The sequence below is a fragment of the Castor canadensis genome, chromosome X (genome assembly GCF_047511655.1).
Source record: "Castor canadensis chromosome X, mCasCan1.hap1v2, whole genome shotgun sequence".
Lineage (NCBI taxonomy): Eukaryota > Metazoa > Chordata > Mammalia > Rodentia > Castoridae > Castor > Castor canadensis.
Genome location: NC_133405.1, coordinates 1,246,349 through 1,266,151, shown reverse-complemented (window position 1 = coordinate 1,266,151; position 19,803 = coordinate 1,246,349). Strand labels below are relative to the sequence as shown.

Sequence of the window (19,803 nt, the reverse complement as noted above, 5' to 3'; positions counted from 1 at the left end):
TTTTGTTGCAGGTGTTGAACATGCAGAAAGTTGGTATAGAAAGCCAATGCCAAAAGAAAGAGCAGATGCAATTATTAAATTAATTGAGAGCCAGATAGAGACCAATCAGAGTCTTATGCCACAACCCCCTATTGAGGACTCACCTCAAATCAACATTGTGGATATAAAAATGACCTCTCTGCCTGTTTACAAAGTTGGTGACATGGTAAGGAAAAATACGGATAATCAACTAAGTCCTGTGCATCAACATGCTTTGTTTTCTGGTTTTCTTCCTTAATGTACAGGATTCTTCCATTCTGATCTCTATGGATAAATCAATTATTAGCAGTTAATAAGTAGTAAAGGTGAAGTTACTTCTTTCATCAGCTCTGATTTTTACTGTTTTTGTTTTGATTTTTGAGACAGCGTCTTACTATACAAGTCAGGCTGACCTGGAACTCAAGATCCTGCTTCAGTCTCCCAAGTGCCAGGTGGGGTTACAGGTGTGCACCATCATGTTTGGCTCTATTTTTGTTCTTTACCTTCACGCTTACTAAGGTCTGAATAGCCTTAAGGATCAATTGCTATTTTTTGGTGCCTGATGCTTTCTGTGTCAGCCCCTACGTGGGCTGATCTTTTGACCTTACTCTCTGGATTACACAAGGAAGCAGCCCAATTCACCAAAAACCAATTCTTTAAAAAGGTACCAAGTTATGCATGAAACTCTGAACACAAAGCATTTTAGTATTTTTGAAACAGGTTCTCACTTTGTTGCCCAAGCTAGCCTCAAACTTTTGGGCTCAAGCAATTCTTCTGCCTCAGCCTCTCAAGTAGCTAGAACAAAAGTGGGTACCACCATGCCTAGCAGGGTTTTTTGTTATTTTTATATACTACCTTCTGGTTTTTTACAGAAGACCTGAAATAGGTAGGATCTTCAAAACCTAGAGGAACTAAGATGGTTCGCCTGGAAGGAACAAATTATTCTCTGTTCTTATTTATTGGGATAAATTTTGATTATTGCATATGTTTTCTTAGCCTGACAATATGGGTTAAAATAGATGAATTAAGCACTTGGAAAATTAGAAAACAAATTAAAAAGCAAAAAGACACTTTGGCATTATGTGTTAAAAAAATCAGCTGTTTCACTCCCTTCAAACTAGCTATGCAACCTATAGGAATTTATCCTACAAAAATATATATCATCAGGTAATGCAGATATGTCTGTTGAAAAGAATGGTGATTGTAACATGGGTTATAATACCAAAAGTGGAAACAACCTAAAAATAGAAGCTAAGAGCTTGACCAAATTATCACTAAATTTTTAAAGTTGCAAAGCAACATAGATTATAATTTTATTTTTGTGTAGAACATCTTTAAGAGTTGTTATTTATCATAAGGCATAGAAAAATATATTTGGAGAAATCTGGAAGGTGGGATTATGGGAACTTTTCATTTTTTAAAAGAAATATAAGTAATCCCAGTATTTGGGAGACAAAGGCAGGAAAGTTGTGAGTTTAAGGTCAGCCTGGGCTACATACATAGTGAGACCCTGTTTTAAAAAAAGAAGTGTGAATAGTAAAAAACTTACTAGGAAAGCATGCTAGTTCATCAAAAGCAGTGAATTCAAAAACAAGTCAAATTAAAAGGCAAATCTAAGTTGGCTCTTTGAATTACTAATATAGTAGGCAAGCCATGTAGGTAGACTACCCAAAGAGATAAAAGAAAACCTTTAAGTATATAAAATTAGTTATTGGAAAGAGTATAATCACAGATGCAGAGAACATTTAAAGAATTAAGAGAGGGCCTGGAGGTATGGCTCAAGTGGTAGAGTGCCTACTTTGTAAATGTGAAGCCTTGGGTTCAAACCCTAGTCCCACTAAAAAAAAAAAAAAGAAAAAACATCCAACTCGTTCTTAATTGGTATGGAAAAAAATGTTTTGACAAGGGAGGACCATATTTTAGGCATACATGAGATATCAGAATTGACTAAAACGGATAATAAAATTTAAATTTATCAATAGCCATGGAAAAAATTGAGAAAACTGTCCAAGAGTTACACCTCCAAAGCATCAGGCTTACCAAGTTTCAAGAGTGACTTATTTTTAACCTTCAAGAAATAGGTAATACCTAAGCTATTTCAAATCTTTCCAAATATGAAGATACAGGTCATCCCAATTCATTTATGAAGCCAAAATGTGACAAAGCTAGTCCAAAGGAAAAACAAATTATATTACCCTCACTTATTAATTTTAAAAAGTACATTATGCTGGTGGAGTGGCTCAAGTGGTAGAGCTCCTTCCTACCTAACAAAAGTGAGGCCCTGAGTTCAAACTCCAGTACTGGCAAAAAGAAAAACATTACATGAATTGGTGAAGTTCAAATTAGTAATGCAAGCTGGGTGCCAGTAACTCAAAACCTGCACTCCTTGATAGTTGGGAGACTGAGATCAGGAGGATCTAGGTTCAAGGTCAGCCCAGGCAAATAGTTCACAAAACCCCATTTCCAAAATAACCAGATCAAAATGGACTGCAGATGTGGTGTGAGTGGTAGAGCACTTGCTTTCAACTTTTGATAGGGTTATGTCCCAATAAACTCACTGTAAGTTGAAGATAATACAAGTTGAAAATGCATTTAATTTACCTAAACTACCAAACATCACAGCTCAACAGCATGTAGAATGTCAGTTACTCACCTTGTGATTTTATGACTGACTACGACCTGTGACTCACTGCTACCCAGTATCACGAAAGTATTATACTGCATATCACTAGCTAAGGAAAAGATCACAATAGAACAAAGTACAGTTTCTCCCCCACTTTTATCCTGTTATACTAAGTTTCTTTCCTAATAAGCTTTGCTTTCATTTTCACTACAAAAAAAGTACAGTTTGTACTGAATGTGAATCACTTCTGAACCACTGTAAACAATCGTAAATCAAACCAGTCAAGAGTCAGAGACTGTTCATGAAACTCACTGCTGTATTACTAAGTTGAAGGTGGAAGGGGAAAGCATTATCATTTTAATGGATGCTGAATTAAAGCAACTCATAAAATTTAACATTAATTCTGTTTAAAAACCACTTAGGGCTCAAACTTATAATCCTAGCTACTTGGGAAGCAGAGATCAGGAGGATCACGGTTTGAAGTCAGCCTTGGCAAATAGTTCTCGAGACCCTATCTCAAAAAAAAAAAAAAAACCCATCAAAAAAAGGCTGGTGGAATGGCTTAAGGTATAGGCCCTGAGTTCAAACCCTAGTACCACAAAAAAAATAGGGCTTAGGGTTGCTAGCTTAGTGTTAAGAATGCTTGCATAGCATGAGTGAGAGCTGGGTTCAAACCTAAGTACTGCAAAAGAACAACTCTTAGAAGTATCTGCTTAGCAAGGCCCTAAGTTCAATCCCCAGTACCTCAAAAAAAACAAAACAAAACAGCTCTTAGAAAAAAATAAGACTGCTGAGATACTTGTTCAATTCATGTGTAGATCTCAGTATCTTAAATCTAGAGCCCTTTTTGTATCTAAAGTCAAAAACATTCTCATTAATCTGGCAAAGAGATCCAGCCCCACTCTGCACATACTAGTTATTGCTGTAAAATGAAAGAATAAAAAATAAGTACTGATAAAAAGAAAGTGATTAAGTTGTATGTCTAGAAAACCCAAAAGAACCAGAAATGGTTGAAGATAAGAACAGAAAGCTGAACTTAGTGGTTCATTCCTGTAATCCCAGTATTCAGGAGGATTGCGAGTTCTAGGCCAGCCTGGGCTATACAGTATCTCAAAACACAAAAATAAGATAGTGAATTCAACTATGATACATTGTGAGAACTTTTGTAAATATCACAGTGTGTCCCCAGTACAACAATAATATAATAAAAAAATTAAAAAAAAAAAAACCAAGAAGAAACAAAGATAAAAACTGAAACCACTAAGAGAACTAACATATCCTTTAGTAACAATAGCTAGTTAGCAGTTACCAGAAGAACGATCCTCTTTGGTAGTCCTAAAATAACTAAAAATAAATATACAAGATCTATATTAAGATACTTGTACAACTAAAGCCTAAAGGAAGACAATGTGCTGTATGTAAGAAATTCTCACCAAGTATGTATGCTTAGGCCCTTTCTAAAAAAGATGTCTTACAAACCTGTTATTGCCATTTACTTCTGGGGAAAGGAACCAGGTGGCTTGGGGACAGGAGCAGGAGGAAGACAGCCTCTTTACTCAATATCCTGTATAACTGGGTTTGTTTTGTTTTGTTTTTGCCGTACTGGGGGTTTGAACTCGGTACCTTATGCTTGGTAGGAGGGTGCTGTACCACTTGAGCCACTCCACCAGCCCCTTTTCTGTTCGTTATTTTTGAGATAGGATCTCACTTTATGCCTAGGCCAACCTGGACCATGATCCTCCTGTTTGTGCTTCCCCTTGTAGCTGGAATGACAGGTGTGCACTGCTGCATCCAGCCATGGGTTGAGATGGGGTCTCACAAGCTTTTTGCCAGGCTGACTTCGAGTCACACTCCTCCTGATCTCTTGCCTTCCAAGTAACTAGGATTATAGGCTTGAGCCACTGCACCTGGTCTGTTACAACTTTTTAATTTTGTACTGTCTTCACACATTTCCTGTTTTTAAACTATTTTAAGAAACTGTTTCGTAACAGTGCTTGCATGGATGAATGAAGACAAATGAAGAGGCAAACCTTATTTTTTAAAACAGCTTTATGGAGATGTAATTCATACACCATATAATTTACTCATTTAAAGTATACGATTCAGAGCTGATTGCCAGTTGTCTCATGTCTAATCCTAACTACTTGAGAAGCTGAGATCAGGAGGATCACAGTTCAAGACCAGCCCAGGCAAATAGTTCTTGAGACCTCATCTCCAAAATAACCAGAGCAAACTGGACTGGAGGTGTGGCTTATGTGGTAGAGTGACTGCTTTGCAAATGCAAAGCTCTTAGTTAAAATCCCAGGCCCATCAAAAAAAAAAAAAAACCTTATAGTATACAAATCAGGCTGGCGGTGTAGGTCAGTGGTAGAGCATGTGTGAGGCTCTGGATTCAGTCCCCAGCACCAAAAGAAAATAAGGTGGTTTTTAACATATTGACAGTGTTGTGCCAACATCAACCATCATCAAAGTCAATCTTACAATGTTTCCATAACCCCAAATGACACCCCATACTGGTTAGCAGTCATTCTCTCCTTTACTACCTCTAGCACCTGGAAACCACTAATATACTTTCTGTCTCTCTAGATTTACCAGTTTCAGACATTTCCTATAAATGGGATTGTGAAATGTGTGATCTTTTGTGTCTTCTTCCATATAGTACAATGTTTCTTGAGGTTCATCCATGTTGAAGTATATACCAGTGTTTCATTTTTACGATTGAATCATAACTCATTTGTTTATCTAGTACATGTGCTTATCCATTCATTCACTGATAGACCTTTGGCTATTGGAAGTAATGCTGCTTTGAACAGTTTTGTACTAGTTTTGTATAGATGGGAGAGATCTTGAGTATGTACATAGGAGTAGAATTGAAGAGCTGTGTGGTAATTCTGTGTTTAACCATTTGAGGTATTGTCAAACCTTGGCTTTTATCTTTTTTTTTTTTTTTTTTTGAGACAAGATCTTGCTGTGTCACCTAGGCTGGCCTGAAACTCTGAGTTTTCCTGCCTCAGCCTCCCCAGTGCTGGTATTATAGGTGTGCACCAGCATACCTGGCTCAAACCTTGTTTTTTAATAGAAAAATCAGTATTGTAAAGATGTCAACAAGAATAACAACAAAAAAGATGTCAGTTCTCTAAATTTATAAATTCAATCTCGAACAGTATCCTGATTGAATAATTTTATTATCAGTATCATGATTTTAAAGTTCTGTATTTTATATTTTTCAATACTCGTATTACCAGTTTTTTCATTTAAAAGCCACAGAGGGGCTGGGTATTGTGATACACACCTATAATCCCAGCTACACATGAGATGAAGATGAAAGGATTATATTCCAAGGCCGACCCCAGGCAAAAAGTTTCAGACCCTACTTGAAAAATAAACTAAAGCATGGATGACTGGAGGTATGGCTTAAGTACTAGAGCACTTGCCTTACAAACACAAGGCTGCAAGTTCAGACTCCACTACCACTCCCAAAGAAAAAGCCACAGAGGCATTTGCATTTTTAAAGATGAATTTTAAAATTTGTAATGAACTGTACGGATGGGACAGAGTATAAATTTAGTTGAAGTAAATGTTTCAAATAAAATGCAATCTGAATTTTTAGGCAGTAAGCCAATTAATATAGCAGAGTTATGTGAAGAATACATTGAGAACCACTAATGTTTAAAGTCTTGCTGTTGAGTTACAGAGTGTTTTCCTGCTTGGAAAATGGGGGTTAGGAGTATGTGAATGAAGAAGAGCACAATTTGAGAAAAAGTTGGGCACCATATTACCCATGTGTGAGACATTTTTGAGAAATTGATTCTCAATGAGCCAAGGATGGTTTTAAGATTTCCTGTCTCAAACCTCAGTCCCACCAAAAAAAGTTTGGCTAGCAATACATGTTTATGAAGCAAGAATTTCTTCATCAAGATAGGTAGCAATTTGTAATTGTATAAAATTGCACCTTCCTTCTAAGTGCTTTCCAAGAAGCTCTTGTCACTTAACTCTTCTAGATGGCTACTCGGAAAGCATGTGGTTTGGCTCTGGCTAAGTTGAGCCATGAAAATGACAGAGTTATTGTGCTGGATGGTGACCCCAAGAACTCCACGTTCTCTGAGATATTCAAGAAAGAGCACCCTGAGCGGTTCATTGAGTGTTTCATTGCTGAGCAGAACATGGTGAGTGAGTGTACTTTGTGAGACTCTCAGGTCTTCTTATTGACCATCAGTGCTCCACTGGACAGGGGAGTTCCACCCTGTGTGTACTTTCTCCTCTTAGAAAAGCTAAGGAACCAGAATTAAAAACTGTCTGGGAAATTGGAGGTAAGTAGCCAGACAAGTTGGAGAGGTGGCTTCTAGGTCAGCTAGAAGGGGTGTGATAGACTCCCCAACACCTCTGGGTACCTTGTTCAGGTAGGTGGAGAGCAGCAGGCCAAGGGTGCAGACCTGAAGCATCTTGAGTTCCCTAGTAGCTCTTTCTGTCCCATCCAGTTCATAACTAAACAATCCTATAGTCACACAGAGGCAAATAGGTTTAGCAGCTATCAGAAATGTGGGTTTTTCCCCCCACCCTGGAACACAGGGCTTAATATAGATACATAAATGTTACACTAATTGCAATAGTATTATCGAGAATTGAGACTGAGAATTGGAATTGAGAATGCCAATAGTAGCTGGTAGCTCATGCCTGTAATCCTAGCTACTTGGGGAGGCTGAGATTGGGAGGATCAAGGTTTAAAGCTAGCCCAGGCAAATAGTCTTAGAGACTCCATCTCCAAAATAACCAGACCAAATTTGACTGGAGGTGTGGCTCAAGCGGTAGAGCGCCTGCTTTGCAAGCACAAAACTGTGAGTTCAAACCCCAGTCCCCCCCCCCAAAAAAGAAGAATGCCAATAGTTAGAGCTGGCACCTTGGGTAAAGCTTTGCCCAGAGTGGTATTTTGCAGGGAGTCTCATGCACATGTACCCTTCTCGAGAGAAAGAAGTTAATGCAAACAAACCCTTTGAACTCTAACCCATATGCTAGCATAGAGGATGACACCCATCTCCTGTCTTAAAAAAAAAGAGGCTAAAAACATCCCTGAGTAGCTCAGTGATTTTCTTCTAGCCAGAAAACCATGGGCCAGCAGATCTCACACGAACGCCATGAATACTTTATTTGAAACAAGTGGGATTTAAATTTTTTAAAGACTTGCCAGCATTTAAAAATCAGATTTTACATGGAATCCAAATTTCTAGATTCTCATAAAAAAATGGGAAGAGTTGCCAGTAGGCTGGCATTTCTTTCTGATGCCAGTTGTCTGGAGCCAAGCAGCAGCCCTGTTTAGATGGACATTCAAAGGCAGCTCTGCATGGTCTCTGTAGGCCTGTTTGTTGCTTTACACTTCCTTGACCACACCAGTGGTAGAATTTAAGCATTCCTTTTCAATAACATGTCATCACAGTTATAAGAATCTGCATGTTTGTGGGTCTCATTAAGATATTGTCATTTTGAGTGAAAAGAAATGTAATCCTTAATTTTCTGGATTGACCTTCCTATCAAAAAGATTGCTGGGTGTGGTGGCTTACAACTGTAATCCCTGCTACTCAGGAGGCAGATATCAGGAGGATTGTAGTTCAAAGCCAGTCCAGGGGAAGAAGTTATCAAGACCCCTTCTCAACCAACAGGCTGGGTGTAGCAGTGCATATCTGCTACCCCAGCTACATAAGAGGTGATAGGTAAAATGGTCATGGTCTGAGGCCAGCCCCAGGCAAAAACACACGATCCTGCAAGAAAAAATTAAGCAAAAAAGGTCTGGGGTTATGGCTCAAATGGTAGAGCAGAAGCCCTGAGTTCAACCCCCAGTACTAAAAAAAAAAAAAAAAAAGCTTCATTGACTCCTGCAGTCAGCAGTTAAGCAGTCAAGTACTTTGTGCCAATAAAGTAGAAGCAAACAGGTGGTTTTTAGCATCATGCTTGAAAGAGGTGGCTACGATAGCAGTGTGACTAAGGATCATTAGGAACAGCCTCTCAGGAAAGGTGACATTGAAGCTGAGATTCAGGCAACAAGGAGTGAGTGTACAGATGTGGGGGATGCTGTTCTCAGCAGAGGGTTTGGCAGCTGTGAGGTGACAGGTCAAAGCATGGGATGTTTAAGGAGTAGAGAGAAGGCCGGTGTGATAAAAGCCTGGTGTGATAAAAGCCTGGTGAGCACAGAGAGAAATTAGCTCAGGAAGGTCTCCGAGCATCATACAAGCCACTTTCAGCATCCCTGAGTCTCTTGAAGTTCACGGGGAGACCACCGGAAGGCTTTGACAGAAAGGGACAGGGCGTCCTTTCCAAGGTCCTGCAGCATTAAGAAGGACTTGTGGGGAAGGCTACGACTTTGGAGAGAATCGGATCCAGAAGTCTCCACTTGTGGGAGAGCAGCAGTGAGCTGCCTGTCTGAACGCCTGAGGGAAGTGGTGTCACCTCTTGAGATAGGTAAGACTTGGGGACGAGTGGACTTTGGAGGATCATCAGGAGCTCTGCTTGGGCCCTGGAGGTGGAGGCAAACAGAGCTATCTTCAAATTGTTCACTCTCAAAATTGCTGAATGTGTCTTGCTAAGCTGCATTTGCCAAGTTTTAAAGTTAGCATCTGAAGGGGTGGTTTTTGGTTTTTTGGTTTTTTGGTGTTTTTGTGGCAACATCTTGACATGTAGCCCAGGCTGACTTCAAACTTGTAATTCTCTTGCCTCTGTACTGAGATTACAGGCATATACCACCATATCTGGCTTTATTAAGTTTCAATGTTTTAAATTAATACTCAAATCATCCAACTAAAGATTACTCCAGGACATCTCATTGTCAGAAATTAAATGTGCTTTCTACTTGAATTCTTATTTCTATTCTATTTCCTTAATATATCATTCTCTACAACAAAAATATGCATATAAGTTTTTAATTTCTTTCTTTTTTTTTTTTGCAGTACTAGGATTTAAACTCAGGCCCTACTACACCTTGAGCCACTACATCAGCCCTTTTTTGTGATGGGTTTTTTCGAGATAGGGTCTCATGAGGTATTTGTCCAGGTCTGGCCTGGAACTTCGATCCTCCTGATCTCTGCCTCCTAAGTAGCTAGGATTATAAGCAGGAGCCACTGGTGCCCAGCTTTTAATTTCTTATATCTATAGGCCTCTGAGCATTGGAATTTTTTTTCCTTCCAGATGCTGCTGTGGTTATTATTAGCTTAAATATCAATGAGTACATAAACTTTTAATTTGAATAAGATTCAGAACAAATTATATTCCTGGCCTTCATTTTAATGATGTAAGTGCTGATAAACCTTATTTACATAAATAAATAATAGGTGCAAGTGAAGTTTTTATCATAGGAATCAAACTCAGTTCTTTGAATTCCTTCCCCATTACAAGTCAGAAGTCACATAGTAATCTTTCATTTAATGTTGGTAAAAATTATTTGTGGGGTTGATAAGTTCCATTAGGTTCTCCTTCAGTTTTGTTGAAAGAATTTGGAACCTCTTGACTTGCAAGTTTATCATCTGATCATTTAAGTTCTTCACTTTCTAAGTGCCAGCATGATTATTTCAAGTTGTCTGCTTTTATCCAGTCTGAAGTTTTTACTGTGTTGAATACTGCCCACTGTAAAATTAAGGTGGGTGAGAACATGCCTTTTGGGGGCTAGGTTGCTGAAGGTGATTGCTAGGGAGATAACGGGAGAAGAGACCATGGTCCTTTTCTCTGGCAGATGAATGTAGAACCCAGTCGATAAAGAGTCAGGGATCTTGGGCCAAGCATGGTGGTGTGTATGCCTGTAACCCCAGCTACTAGTGAGGTAAAAGTAGGAGGATCACAGTCCAAGGCTGGCCTGGGCAAAAACTCAAGACCCCATCTGAGAAAGCACTAAAAGCCAAAGACTGGAGGCGTGACCCAAGTGGTAAGCCCAAAGTTCAAGCTCCAGCACCATAAAAAGAACATGGAAAAAGAAGTCTAGGTGCCGGTGGCTTACGCCTGTAATCCTAGCTACCCAGAAGGCAGAGATCAGGAGGATCATGGTTCAAAGCCAGCCCAGGCAAATAGTTTGCAAGACCTGATCTGGAAAATACCCTTCAGAAAAAATGGCTGGTGGAGTAGCTCAAGGTATAGGCCCTGAGTTCAAACCCCAGTACCACCTAAATAAATAAGTAAATATTTTTTAAAAGGAGTCAAGGATCTTGACTTTGAAACCAGCCATAGCCACATCACCCTTGGAAAGTGCTTGTTTACACCTGGAGATGTTCATACCCTAGTTGGAACCCCTACCGGGGTGTATAATCCTGGAGTTCCAAGGAAGCTAAGGAATAGCAATATAACATGAGATCACTGCAATATACAGATCAGAGTAGCCAGAGGGCCAATGAAGAAGAGTGAGGCCAGGGCCTTGGAGGACTCCCTCCAGCTGCCCATCAGCACGAGGTGCATGATCAGCACATCCAGAGAGATAGCTGGACTGATTCTGTTGCAACATCACAGAAACTTAGAGCAGGATGTGCCTTGAGAAAAGTGGGGTGACTTGTGCAAAATACTGCTAAGAGGTCAAGTGAGACGTCTCAAATCAAGAGACCTCTTACATTTGGCCACTTTGAGGTCACTGGTGAGTGGCGGTCTAGGTAAATTAGTCTGTGAATACAGTGAAAAATGAGAAAGTGGGGACAATGTCTAATAGCCAATTTTTTGAAAAGTTTTCTGTGAAGGAGAATGTATATGTGCAGCAGACTCTGGAAAGGACAGAACAAAATGGGAGAGTGATAATGGAAGGTACTGGCACTATTTGAGTGGTAATAGGTTGATCCAAGAGAATGGGAAAGACTGATTCAATAGGGAAATCCTTGCATGATTGGAGAACGCAAGAGAAGGACAAGATCCAGGATGACCTGTAGGCAAATCCTTCTCAGGGAGCGTCCATAACACAGGATAGTGGAGGGAGGATGGGGCAGATGGGAAAATTTTTATCTTGTCATTTCTCAGTCCCCAGGAGATGTAAGGTGAAGGTGCCACCTGAGCAGGAAGGGCAGGAAGGAGTGCTCAGGAGATTTGAGAACGCATGGGAAGAAGATGTGATAGGACTACACAGCAGTCTAGGGTCTACAGAGTAGAGGTTATCATCACAAGGACTGTGTGGTCTAAAATGGGGGAGGGGATGTGATCCAGAAATGTTCTGATTCGTGTTCCTTATGTTGCAGGTGAGCGTGGCACTGGGCTGTGCCACCAATGGTCGAACCATTGCTTTTGCTAGCACTTTTGCTGCCTTTTTGACCAGAGCATTTGATCAGATCCGCATGGGAGCCATCTCTCAAATCAACATCAACTTCATTGGTTCCCATTGTGGGATATCCATTGGTATGAGTTCTGAATGCCATCATCTTGATAGCTTTCTTCTACAGAGAAAGATTAGTGTGTGATCACTCAAACCTTGCATTTGTTTATTATTTCCTGAAGTTTGACTATTCAAGACTTCTTTTTGAAAAGCCGTATCATGTTTTCAATGTTTTAGGTACTCTGGGTAATCTTTGAGGCAAATCTCTTGGTGTTACTCTGAAGTGCCCACAGTCAGTCATTGAGAAATAATTATATGTCCTGAGGCCTCTTCAGATTGTTTCCATGTACTGGATATGAATAAGGACAGCACAGAATTCTTAACTGCCCTCTGTATGGTCACAGTCTTAACTCAGATAAGTAGCAAGGGCATAGAAAAGGGAGGGTTCTGAGTAGCTGGACAGTCACTCAGATGAAAGGGGACATGGGATAGTCGTGACACCTTTGTGCAATGGGAGCCGTAATTCAGAGACATATGCTGATGAAACTTAATTCTAGGAATAACAATCTGGCAGGGAGGGCTAGAAGGCACAACAAGAAACAGGGAAGCTCTGAGAGGACTGAAATAAAGTGGGAGTTAGCAGTAGGGTAGAAAACTAGGAGTGGATCTGGTAGTCTAGAGAAAGAAGTAAACAGATGGAAGGATTCAAAGCTGTGTGAAAACAGAAAGCAAGCATCCAGGAGTTTTTCGCCTGGGAGATGGCAGGGAATTGTGTGTGTGAATGACAGAAATGATGTGGGAGAACTGGCTCTGGGGTCAAGTAGTAGAACACCTGTCTAGCAAGCCTGAAGCTCTTAAGTTCAAACCCCAGTACCACCAAAAGAAAGCAGAAATGATGTGGGAAAGATGAATCGGATAACATGCCTATGGTGAGACACTAGGTAGATGTGACAAATTTACTAGGTAGATATGACTACATTTACTGCTAGAGAGTCTGGATGTGTGGCTCAAAGGGCTGCACGGGGTCCTGAGTTCAAATCTCAGTACTTCAAAAAAAATTTGCTCCTAGAATGCTGCAGATTCACATTGGGGAGCAATCTAAGAGACTTCCTGTGAGACTAGATTATAAAAAAGATCTAGATAAAAAGCTGTGAGTCCAAATAAGTGAAGCTGAGGCACAGGTGGTTGCCCAGGAAGTGAATAGAGTGAGAGCAGAGAGCCAAGGCAACTGAGGCACAGCAGCATTGCAGGGTAGACAGGTTTAGGGGCCCAAGAAAGGGGCCCAGAGTCTTTGCCTGAGGCTGTGTAATATAGGTTTGGAAATCAAGTCACCTACAGAGACAAGTGACTCTAAATCCAATCTAGAGAAGAGCTGAGCTTCTGAGGTTAAATAGTTCTAGGCAAAGCAGTGTGCATGGTGACAGCCCTCTTCCTAGCTGAGAAGAGCTAGGCTACCCCTCTGTACATTACAGTTTCTCTTTCTGCAGTGTTTCTGGCCAGAAACTATGATCCCAAATATACCCAAAGGGCACCCTAGGGTATCCCAAAGGTATGTCATGGTTGAACTGCTTAAAAGGCCTTGAGAAATGAGTGAGACACTTCACTGTCTTGAGGGAGAAAAGGTAGAACAGAGAAGGAAGGGCAATGCCTGAGGGGCCCTCCTAATGAGAAGAGGACAGGGTCACTGAGAGACTTGGTAGGTCTGACTCAGGCCACTGAGGCTCGGGAAAGAGAGCATTGAGTAAACCTGGACAGTAGTACCAAGTGACTAAGAAATAGGGCTGGAGGCGTGGTTCAAGTGGTAAAGTGCCTGCCTCACAAGCACAAATCCTGAGTTCAAACCCCAGTACCACCAAAAAAGAAAGAAAAAAACAGAGTGGTTTATTGATCTAAAAGGTCATTTGGGAGCCTAACATGGGGGCCTCAGTGAGCTCTCGAGGGATGTAGACATGCAGAAGCTCAATGTAAATTACAATGATTTATAGCAACCAGTGAACCATTTTTTAGGGCTCTGCCACAGTTTTAGGCACCCTGTGGCAAGGAGTTGTTGCTTCTCAAGAGCAATGGAGCCTCAGGGTGGAACCTGAATTTGTGTTCATGTTTTTGTTGAACTGAATTTCTCAGGTGAAGATGACCCCTCCCAGATGGCCCTGGAAGACCTGGCCATGTTCCGGGCAGTCCCCAACTGTACCATTTTCTATCCAAGTGATGCCATCTCCACAGAGCATGCTGTTTACTTGGCAGCCAATCACAAGGTATGTTTAAGGGGACACTGGTTCTAACAAAATGTTTTCAGGCTCTGCTACAAGTTTTTGAACTGATAAGATTTTTCTCAATTTTTAGCATAAAAGTAACACTATAGAAAATTTGGTGATAGGATTCTTTTAAAAGTATAATTATGACAACAATAAGTGATATTCACATGAACACATTGGCATTGTAAAAGAGTCAAATGATACAGAAGGAAAGACACCGGTCAAGTCTTAGGGCAAGAAATAAGGAACACTCTGCATATTCTAATCAGGAAAGAGGTTTTTGGGGTTTTTTTGTTTGTTTGTTGTTTTTGTTTTTGTTTTTTGGTGCTAGGGTTTGAACTCAGGGCCTACACCTTGAGCCATTCCACCAGCCCTTTTTTCTAAAGGGGTTTTTCGAAATAGGATCTCACGAACTATTTGCTTGGGCTGGCTTTGAGCCATGATTCTCCTGATCTGTGCCTCCTCAGTAGCTAGGATTACAGGTGTGACCCTGGCACCGGGCTAGAAAAGAGGCTTAACAAACCATGCTTGTGAAGTAGCAGGTGTGGGCCCCAGGTAGAATCTCAAACTATAACATTCACTCACCAGTGGTGCTGCCACCTCGGAGGCCACCACTGGGCCTGTAGGACTTAAGACAAACCCCAGTTGCTGCAGTCAGGGATTTCAAAAAACCACTGCTGCTGCCACCACTGGCCTCTTGAAATCCAGAAAGCTGGAGAGTGGACCATAGTCACTACTTCAGACAAACCCCAGGACCCCTGACCCTGCTGTCAGAAATAGCTCAGAAGGACAGGAGTGTGGCTATGGCCTCACATACTCCCCCTGAGATCTCATGCAGGAGCATCACATAGAGGCAAATTCCTGTCCTGACCCTAGCTGCAAGGGAGTCTAGGGGATTAATGTTTATCTTTCCAACCTCTCCAACTGATCTTGACTATTTTTATGAGTAAGCTCAGGCTATACATACTACACTGTACTTGATTTTTTACTTTATCTTTTTTTTGTGCTTTTTATTTATTTTTGGCTCTGGGGATGAAACTCAGGGCCTTTGGGATGCTAGGCAAGTGCTCTACTACTGAGCCACTCCCCAGCCCATACTTACTATGTCTTGGAGATTGTTTCATTTTATAATTTCATACATGCTATCAGATTCCATTCCTAGAACGTTCAAAAGAGGTAAAACAAGATTATGATAGAATGCAAGTGGAGGTTGCTTCTTAGGGTGAGGAGAGGGACTAAAAAAAGGCATGAAGGAATACCAAGCTGGTAGACATGCTCTCTGGACCTGGACAGTGGTTATGTATATAGTTCAGGGGGTACTACGCTTAGGATCTGTGCGCTCGTCTATAGCTGAATTACGCTTCACTGAGGACACACTGAATAAAGCTGCTACGTAACATGGTTGCACAGAGCAATGTTCCTGAGTAATGTTTTAGTTTATAATGCATTATTTATATATGTATGACTTTTAGCAAGTACTTTAGGTATTTGAGAATTCATTCATACTCAAATATACATATGTGCACGTTTGTAGTAAAACTGTATTTACACCTTATTGGGTAAAGAGTGAGTCACTTTACATTCAGATATTTAAGGTCTTTCTAAGGATGAAGCATTACACACTATATTGTGGCAAAATTAATTTTTAACAATATAGTCTTCAATTTCTGCTCAACATGAGTCAGTGCCCCTGACCTGAATTTTATGTTCCATGAACACAAGTCATTGTGTATTTGGGAAATCTTTCCTAAGTTCATTAATAGTGCAGCATGGAAAACTTGTCGTTGAGAATGTCCAACAGGGTCCTGCTCAGGCTTTTGCCTAGCCCAGCAGCACTATCAGACATATGACTTGTGGTTATAGATGTTTCTCCCTTACTCCAAAATGTACACTCCAAAGCTGTATGTAGTGTGAAGAATTGTCCAGTTCTCTTTCCTACTTCTTGGTAATGTATTAGTTGTGAATTTTAGTTTGATTTTCTAAACTAGTATTCTTGTTTGCATTTATACCCTAGGGAATGTGCTTCATTCGGACTAGCCGACCTGAAACTGCAGTTATTTACACCACAGAAGAAACCTTTAAGATCGGAGAGGCCAAGGTAAGAGTTTAGGTTCTCCAGTATCCTTTTATATGAAGAGAATTGTTCTAAACCTTGCTTGTCATCTTTACTTTGCTCTTGTCTTTAAAATATTGCCTGTGACCTTAGTCTCCTTTTCCTCAGAAAGGAACATTTATGACAATTTCCCCTTGGTCTGTAGTTTCCATCTTTCCAAATAGAGTCTCTTACTGAACTTTTGTTTGTTTTTTGAGACAGGGTCTGACTGTGTAGCCAAGGCTGGCCTGGAACTCCCAATCCTCCTGCCTCAGCCTTCTTAGTGCAGGAATTATAAGTGTGCACCCACCACATTTGGCTTTGTTAAACTCTTAAAGAAATGCTATCTTGAAGGTACTTGAGCATCTTGACTGTTACTATAGCCTCCAGCTAAGTAAAACAATAAAAATCAGTCCAAATGAATAAAAGGTCTGTTCTGTTCAGATTTTACATATCTAATACCAGGCAGAAAAGAATACATGAACTGTCATGCCACTGGAGATGCTGTGACCTTGAGATTGATTTTGCACATGGGATATAGCCTTTCCTGCAGGCCTGCTGACAAAGGTTGGCATTACTGAACACTTCCTTATTGTGGTGTTACCACAAAAGGACTCGGAAGCTCACTTTATCAGCCCTAGTTGTAAAAGAGGATCAGAATAGGTAAGCAACTTACTCAAGGCTTCACAACTCCTGAGCACCATGGCCAGGATTCAGGCCTAGGCAGTATCCGCCTCCTACTCTGCCTGTCTTTTAAAGTCACATGTGGGGAACCATAATCAGTTTTAACTGCCGTTAATACTCTTTGTAATCATGTGAGATACTTAGGCACTCTTGAAGGAGCAACAGGTAACATCAACTTGGTTGTGAAGGAAATGATGCTAGTAGATGCTGCTACTCAGAACAACTGTATCTTGGTTCTGAATGGGTGCAGTGCTACTGTAAAATAGTTATTTTCAGAAGTCTACCATGTGCCATTAGTAGCTGGAAAACAGCACTAAATGGAAACAGTATAGTGCTGCCCTCAGCATTAACTACAGATTCTGCCATTCTGTATTTCCACACTTAAAACATAAAGTTATATATCGATTTCTTCACCCTGTGAAGGCAGGGTGTCGTGACATTCATTTGGTTTGCAGAGCTTTCTCATATGTCTTTTGTGGTTTTTTCCCTAAGTTTTTCTCAGTCCTGACAAAAATTAATTTCCTAATGGTAAAGCATGTAAGTTAAAGTGTGTGTGATAACATGCACAGCACAGGTAATGAAAGGGCTGGGTTTGGAAAGGGTATATGGGTATGTATATGTGTATCTGCGTGTATATATACACAGATACACACATATCGGGGCCTTGTGCATGCTAGACCATTAGAGTGCTTTTTGCTTGCCTAACATGCACAAGGCTGTGGAGTCCATCCTCAGCACTGCAAAAAATACATACATTTATTTTATTTACAGTACTAAGAATCAAACCCAGAGTCTTGCTGTACTGGAGGTACATTGTGACATTTACAAATATGTCATAGTTGAATTCACCCCCTCCATCATTCTCCTTTATCTCCCCTCCCACCATTCCTGGAATAGTTTCAATGGATCTGATTCAACCTCTTTATAGGTGAATTGAAATTGTTAGTATTGGGGAGTAACAGTAGCATTTTGTTTTGTTGGTCCTATACCAGGTCGTCCGCCACAGTATCACTGACAAGGTCACAGTTATTGGAGCTGGAGTTACTCTACATGAAGCCCTGCTGGCTGCTGAAGAGCTTTCTAAAGAAGGTCAGTTAGTTGATTATGTCTGAACATTGAAGTTCAAGCTGCAGAGGGCTAGAACTCCGGCTACCTCATGTGTCCCAACTGGTGTTTTATTTTTATCCCTGCATATACTTTATTCTGAGTCTGCTTCTTATACCAACCTGGTATTGCTGTTCTCCAGATATCTTTATCCGTGTCATTGACCTATTTACCATCAAACCCCTGGACACTGACACCATCATTTCCAATGCAAAAGCCACAGATGGCCGAATTATCACAGTGGAGGATCACTACGCAGAAGGTGTGTAGAGGCATTGGGGATGGTGTTGAAAGTTTGTTTTGAAGAGAAGCATTTCCATTTTCCTTACTTAGAAATGTACTGTGCTCTCAGGCATCATCGCCAGCCAGCACTCACCCAACATACTTTTTTATCATTGCTCTTTGTTAGTGAATCAATGTAGGGGGTCTCTTTCACCCACGTAGACTGGTTCTCTGAGCATAGATTAGCACCCATATGTACTTGAATGTCCCCAACACAGTGCCCAGTCACTGGAATGGGTTGGTGGCAACATAAAAGTATGTTCTCAGTAGAGAACAGTCACAGCTTTTATAGCTACTTTTGAGTTTTGATTAATAGTTTACTCTCCCCCTTAAAAAAATAGTTCCTTGCAAGCAAACAACATAGCACATGCAGAAAAACAGTGTGCTGTGCCAGGGAGAGAGGGCTTGGGTGATGTTTGGGCCTGGGAAGGTTAGGTAAGGCAGATGATGTGATGCGATGAGGTGCTTCCTGTTCTCATGAAAAATCCCAAAACCACATCCTGATGGGCGGTTTTCTAAAAAGACTCCCAGGATCTGTAGACACTTTTCCTCTAGGCTGAGTTAATCACAAGGGAAGTACATGTGGCAAGAACCTCTGGTGGAGACTGGAGAAACCTCCCCTGCCCCCTCGTGAGGGATACAAAGAACACTTCCCACATGGGCCATTTCTGCCCAGGGATACTCAGCACTACCCACTAGATACTCGGCACTCCATTTCTCTGTTGAAGGCTGGCATGGCATGTACCAAAATTCCCAACTCCTGGCAGAAAAAAGTGAGTGCATTGTTTGTACAAACAGTCCAGACACAGAGACAACCCTTATCATCAGGGAAAGTGTTGGAGCATCACAGGGCACTTGTGCAGACCTTTCAGGCTAACAGCCTCAGGCCTGCCAGTCACTCTTCTGCACAGTTCATTTGTTGTCTTTAGTGATTTTCAGGTCCCTGACAGGTTTGAGAATCTCAGCTCCACAGACTTCCAAATTCATGTAGCCCATGTTGAAAGCAGCCCCGGCTTTAGGCAGGGGAGGGAGCAATTAGGAGACTTGCAATTTATTTATTTATTTATTTATTTATGAAATTTTTTTTTCCTTTTTCTTTTATTATTCATATGTGCATACAAGGCTTGGTTCATTTCTCCCCCCTGCCCCCACCCCCTCCCTTACCACCCACTCCACCCCCTCCCGCTCCCCCCCACCCCCTCAATACCCAGCAGAAACTATTTTGCCCTTATTTCTAATTTTGTTGTAGAGAGAGTATAAGCAATAATAGGAAGGAACAAGGGATTTTGCTGGTTGAGATAAGGATAGCTATACAGGGCATTGACTCACATTGATTTCCTGTGCGTGGGTGTTACCTTCTAGGTTAATTCTTTTTGACCTAACCTTTTCTCTAGTTCCAGTTCCCCTTTTCCTATTGGCCTCAGTTGCTTTTAAGGTATCTGCTTTAGTTTCTCTGCGTTAAGGGCAGCAAATGCTAGCTAAT

At 40.9% G+C, this 19,803-nt stretch overlaps 1 protein-coding gene across 1 annotated transcript in view; it reads left to right on the top strand.

Moving 5' to 3' along the window:
• Positions 1–19,803, top strand: part of Tktl1 (transketolase like 1) — a 32,379-nt gene that overhangs the window by 11,663 nt on the left and 913 nt on the right. Inside the window, exons 6-12 of the mRNA XM_074062505.1 lie at positions 12–205; positions 6,643–6,807; positions 11,830–11,986; positions 14,028–14,158; positions 16,173–16,256; positions 17,927–18,023; positions 18,181–18,300. Of these exons, the coding sequence (XP_073918606.1) occupies positions 12–205; positions 6,643–6,807; positions 11,830–11,986; positions 14,028–14,158; positions 16,173–16,256; positions 17,927–18,023; positions 18,181–18,300 (948 nt within the window). The remainder of the gene's footprint in view (positions 1–11; positions 206–6,642; positions 6,808–11,829; positions 11,987–14,027; positions 14,159–16,172; positions 16,257–17,926; positions 18,024–18,180; positions 18,301–19,803) is intronic.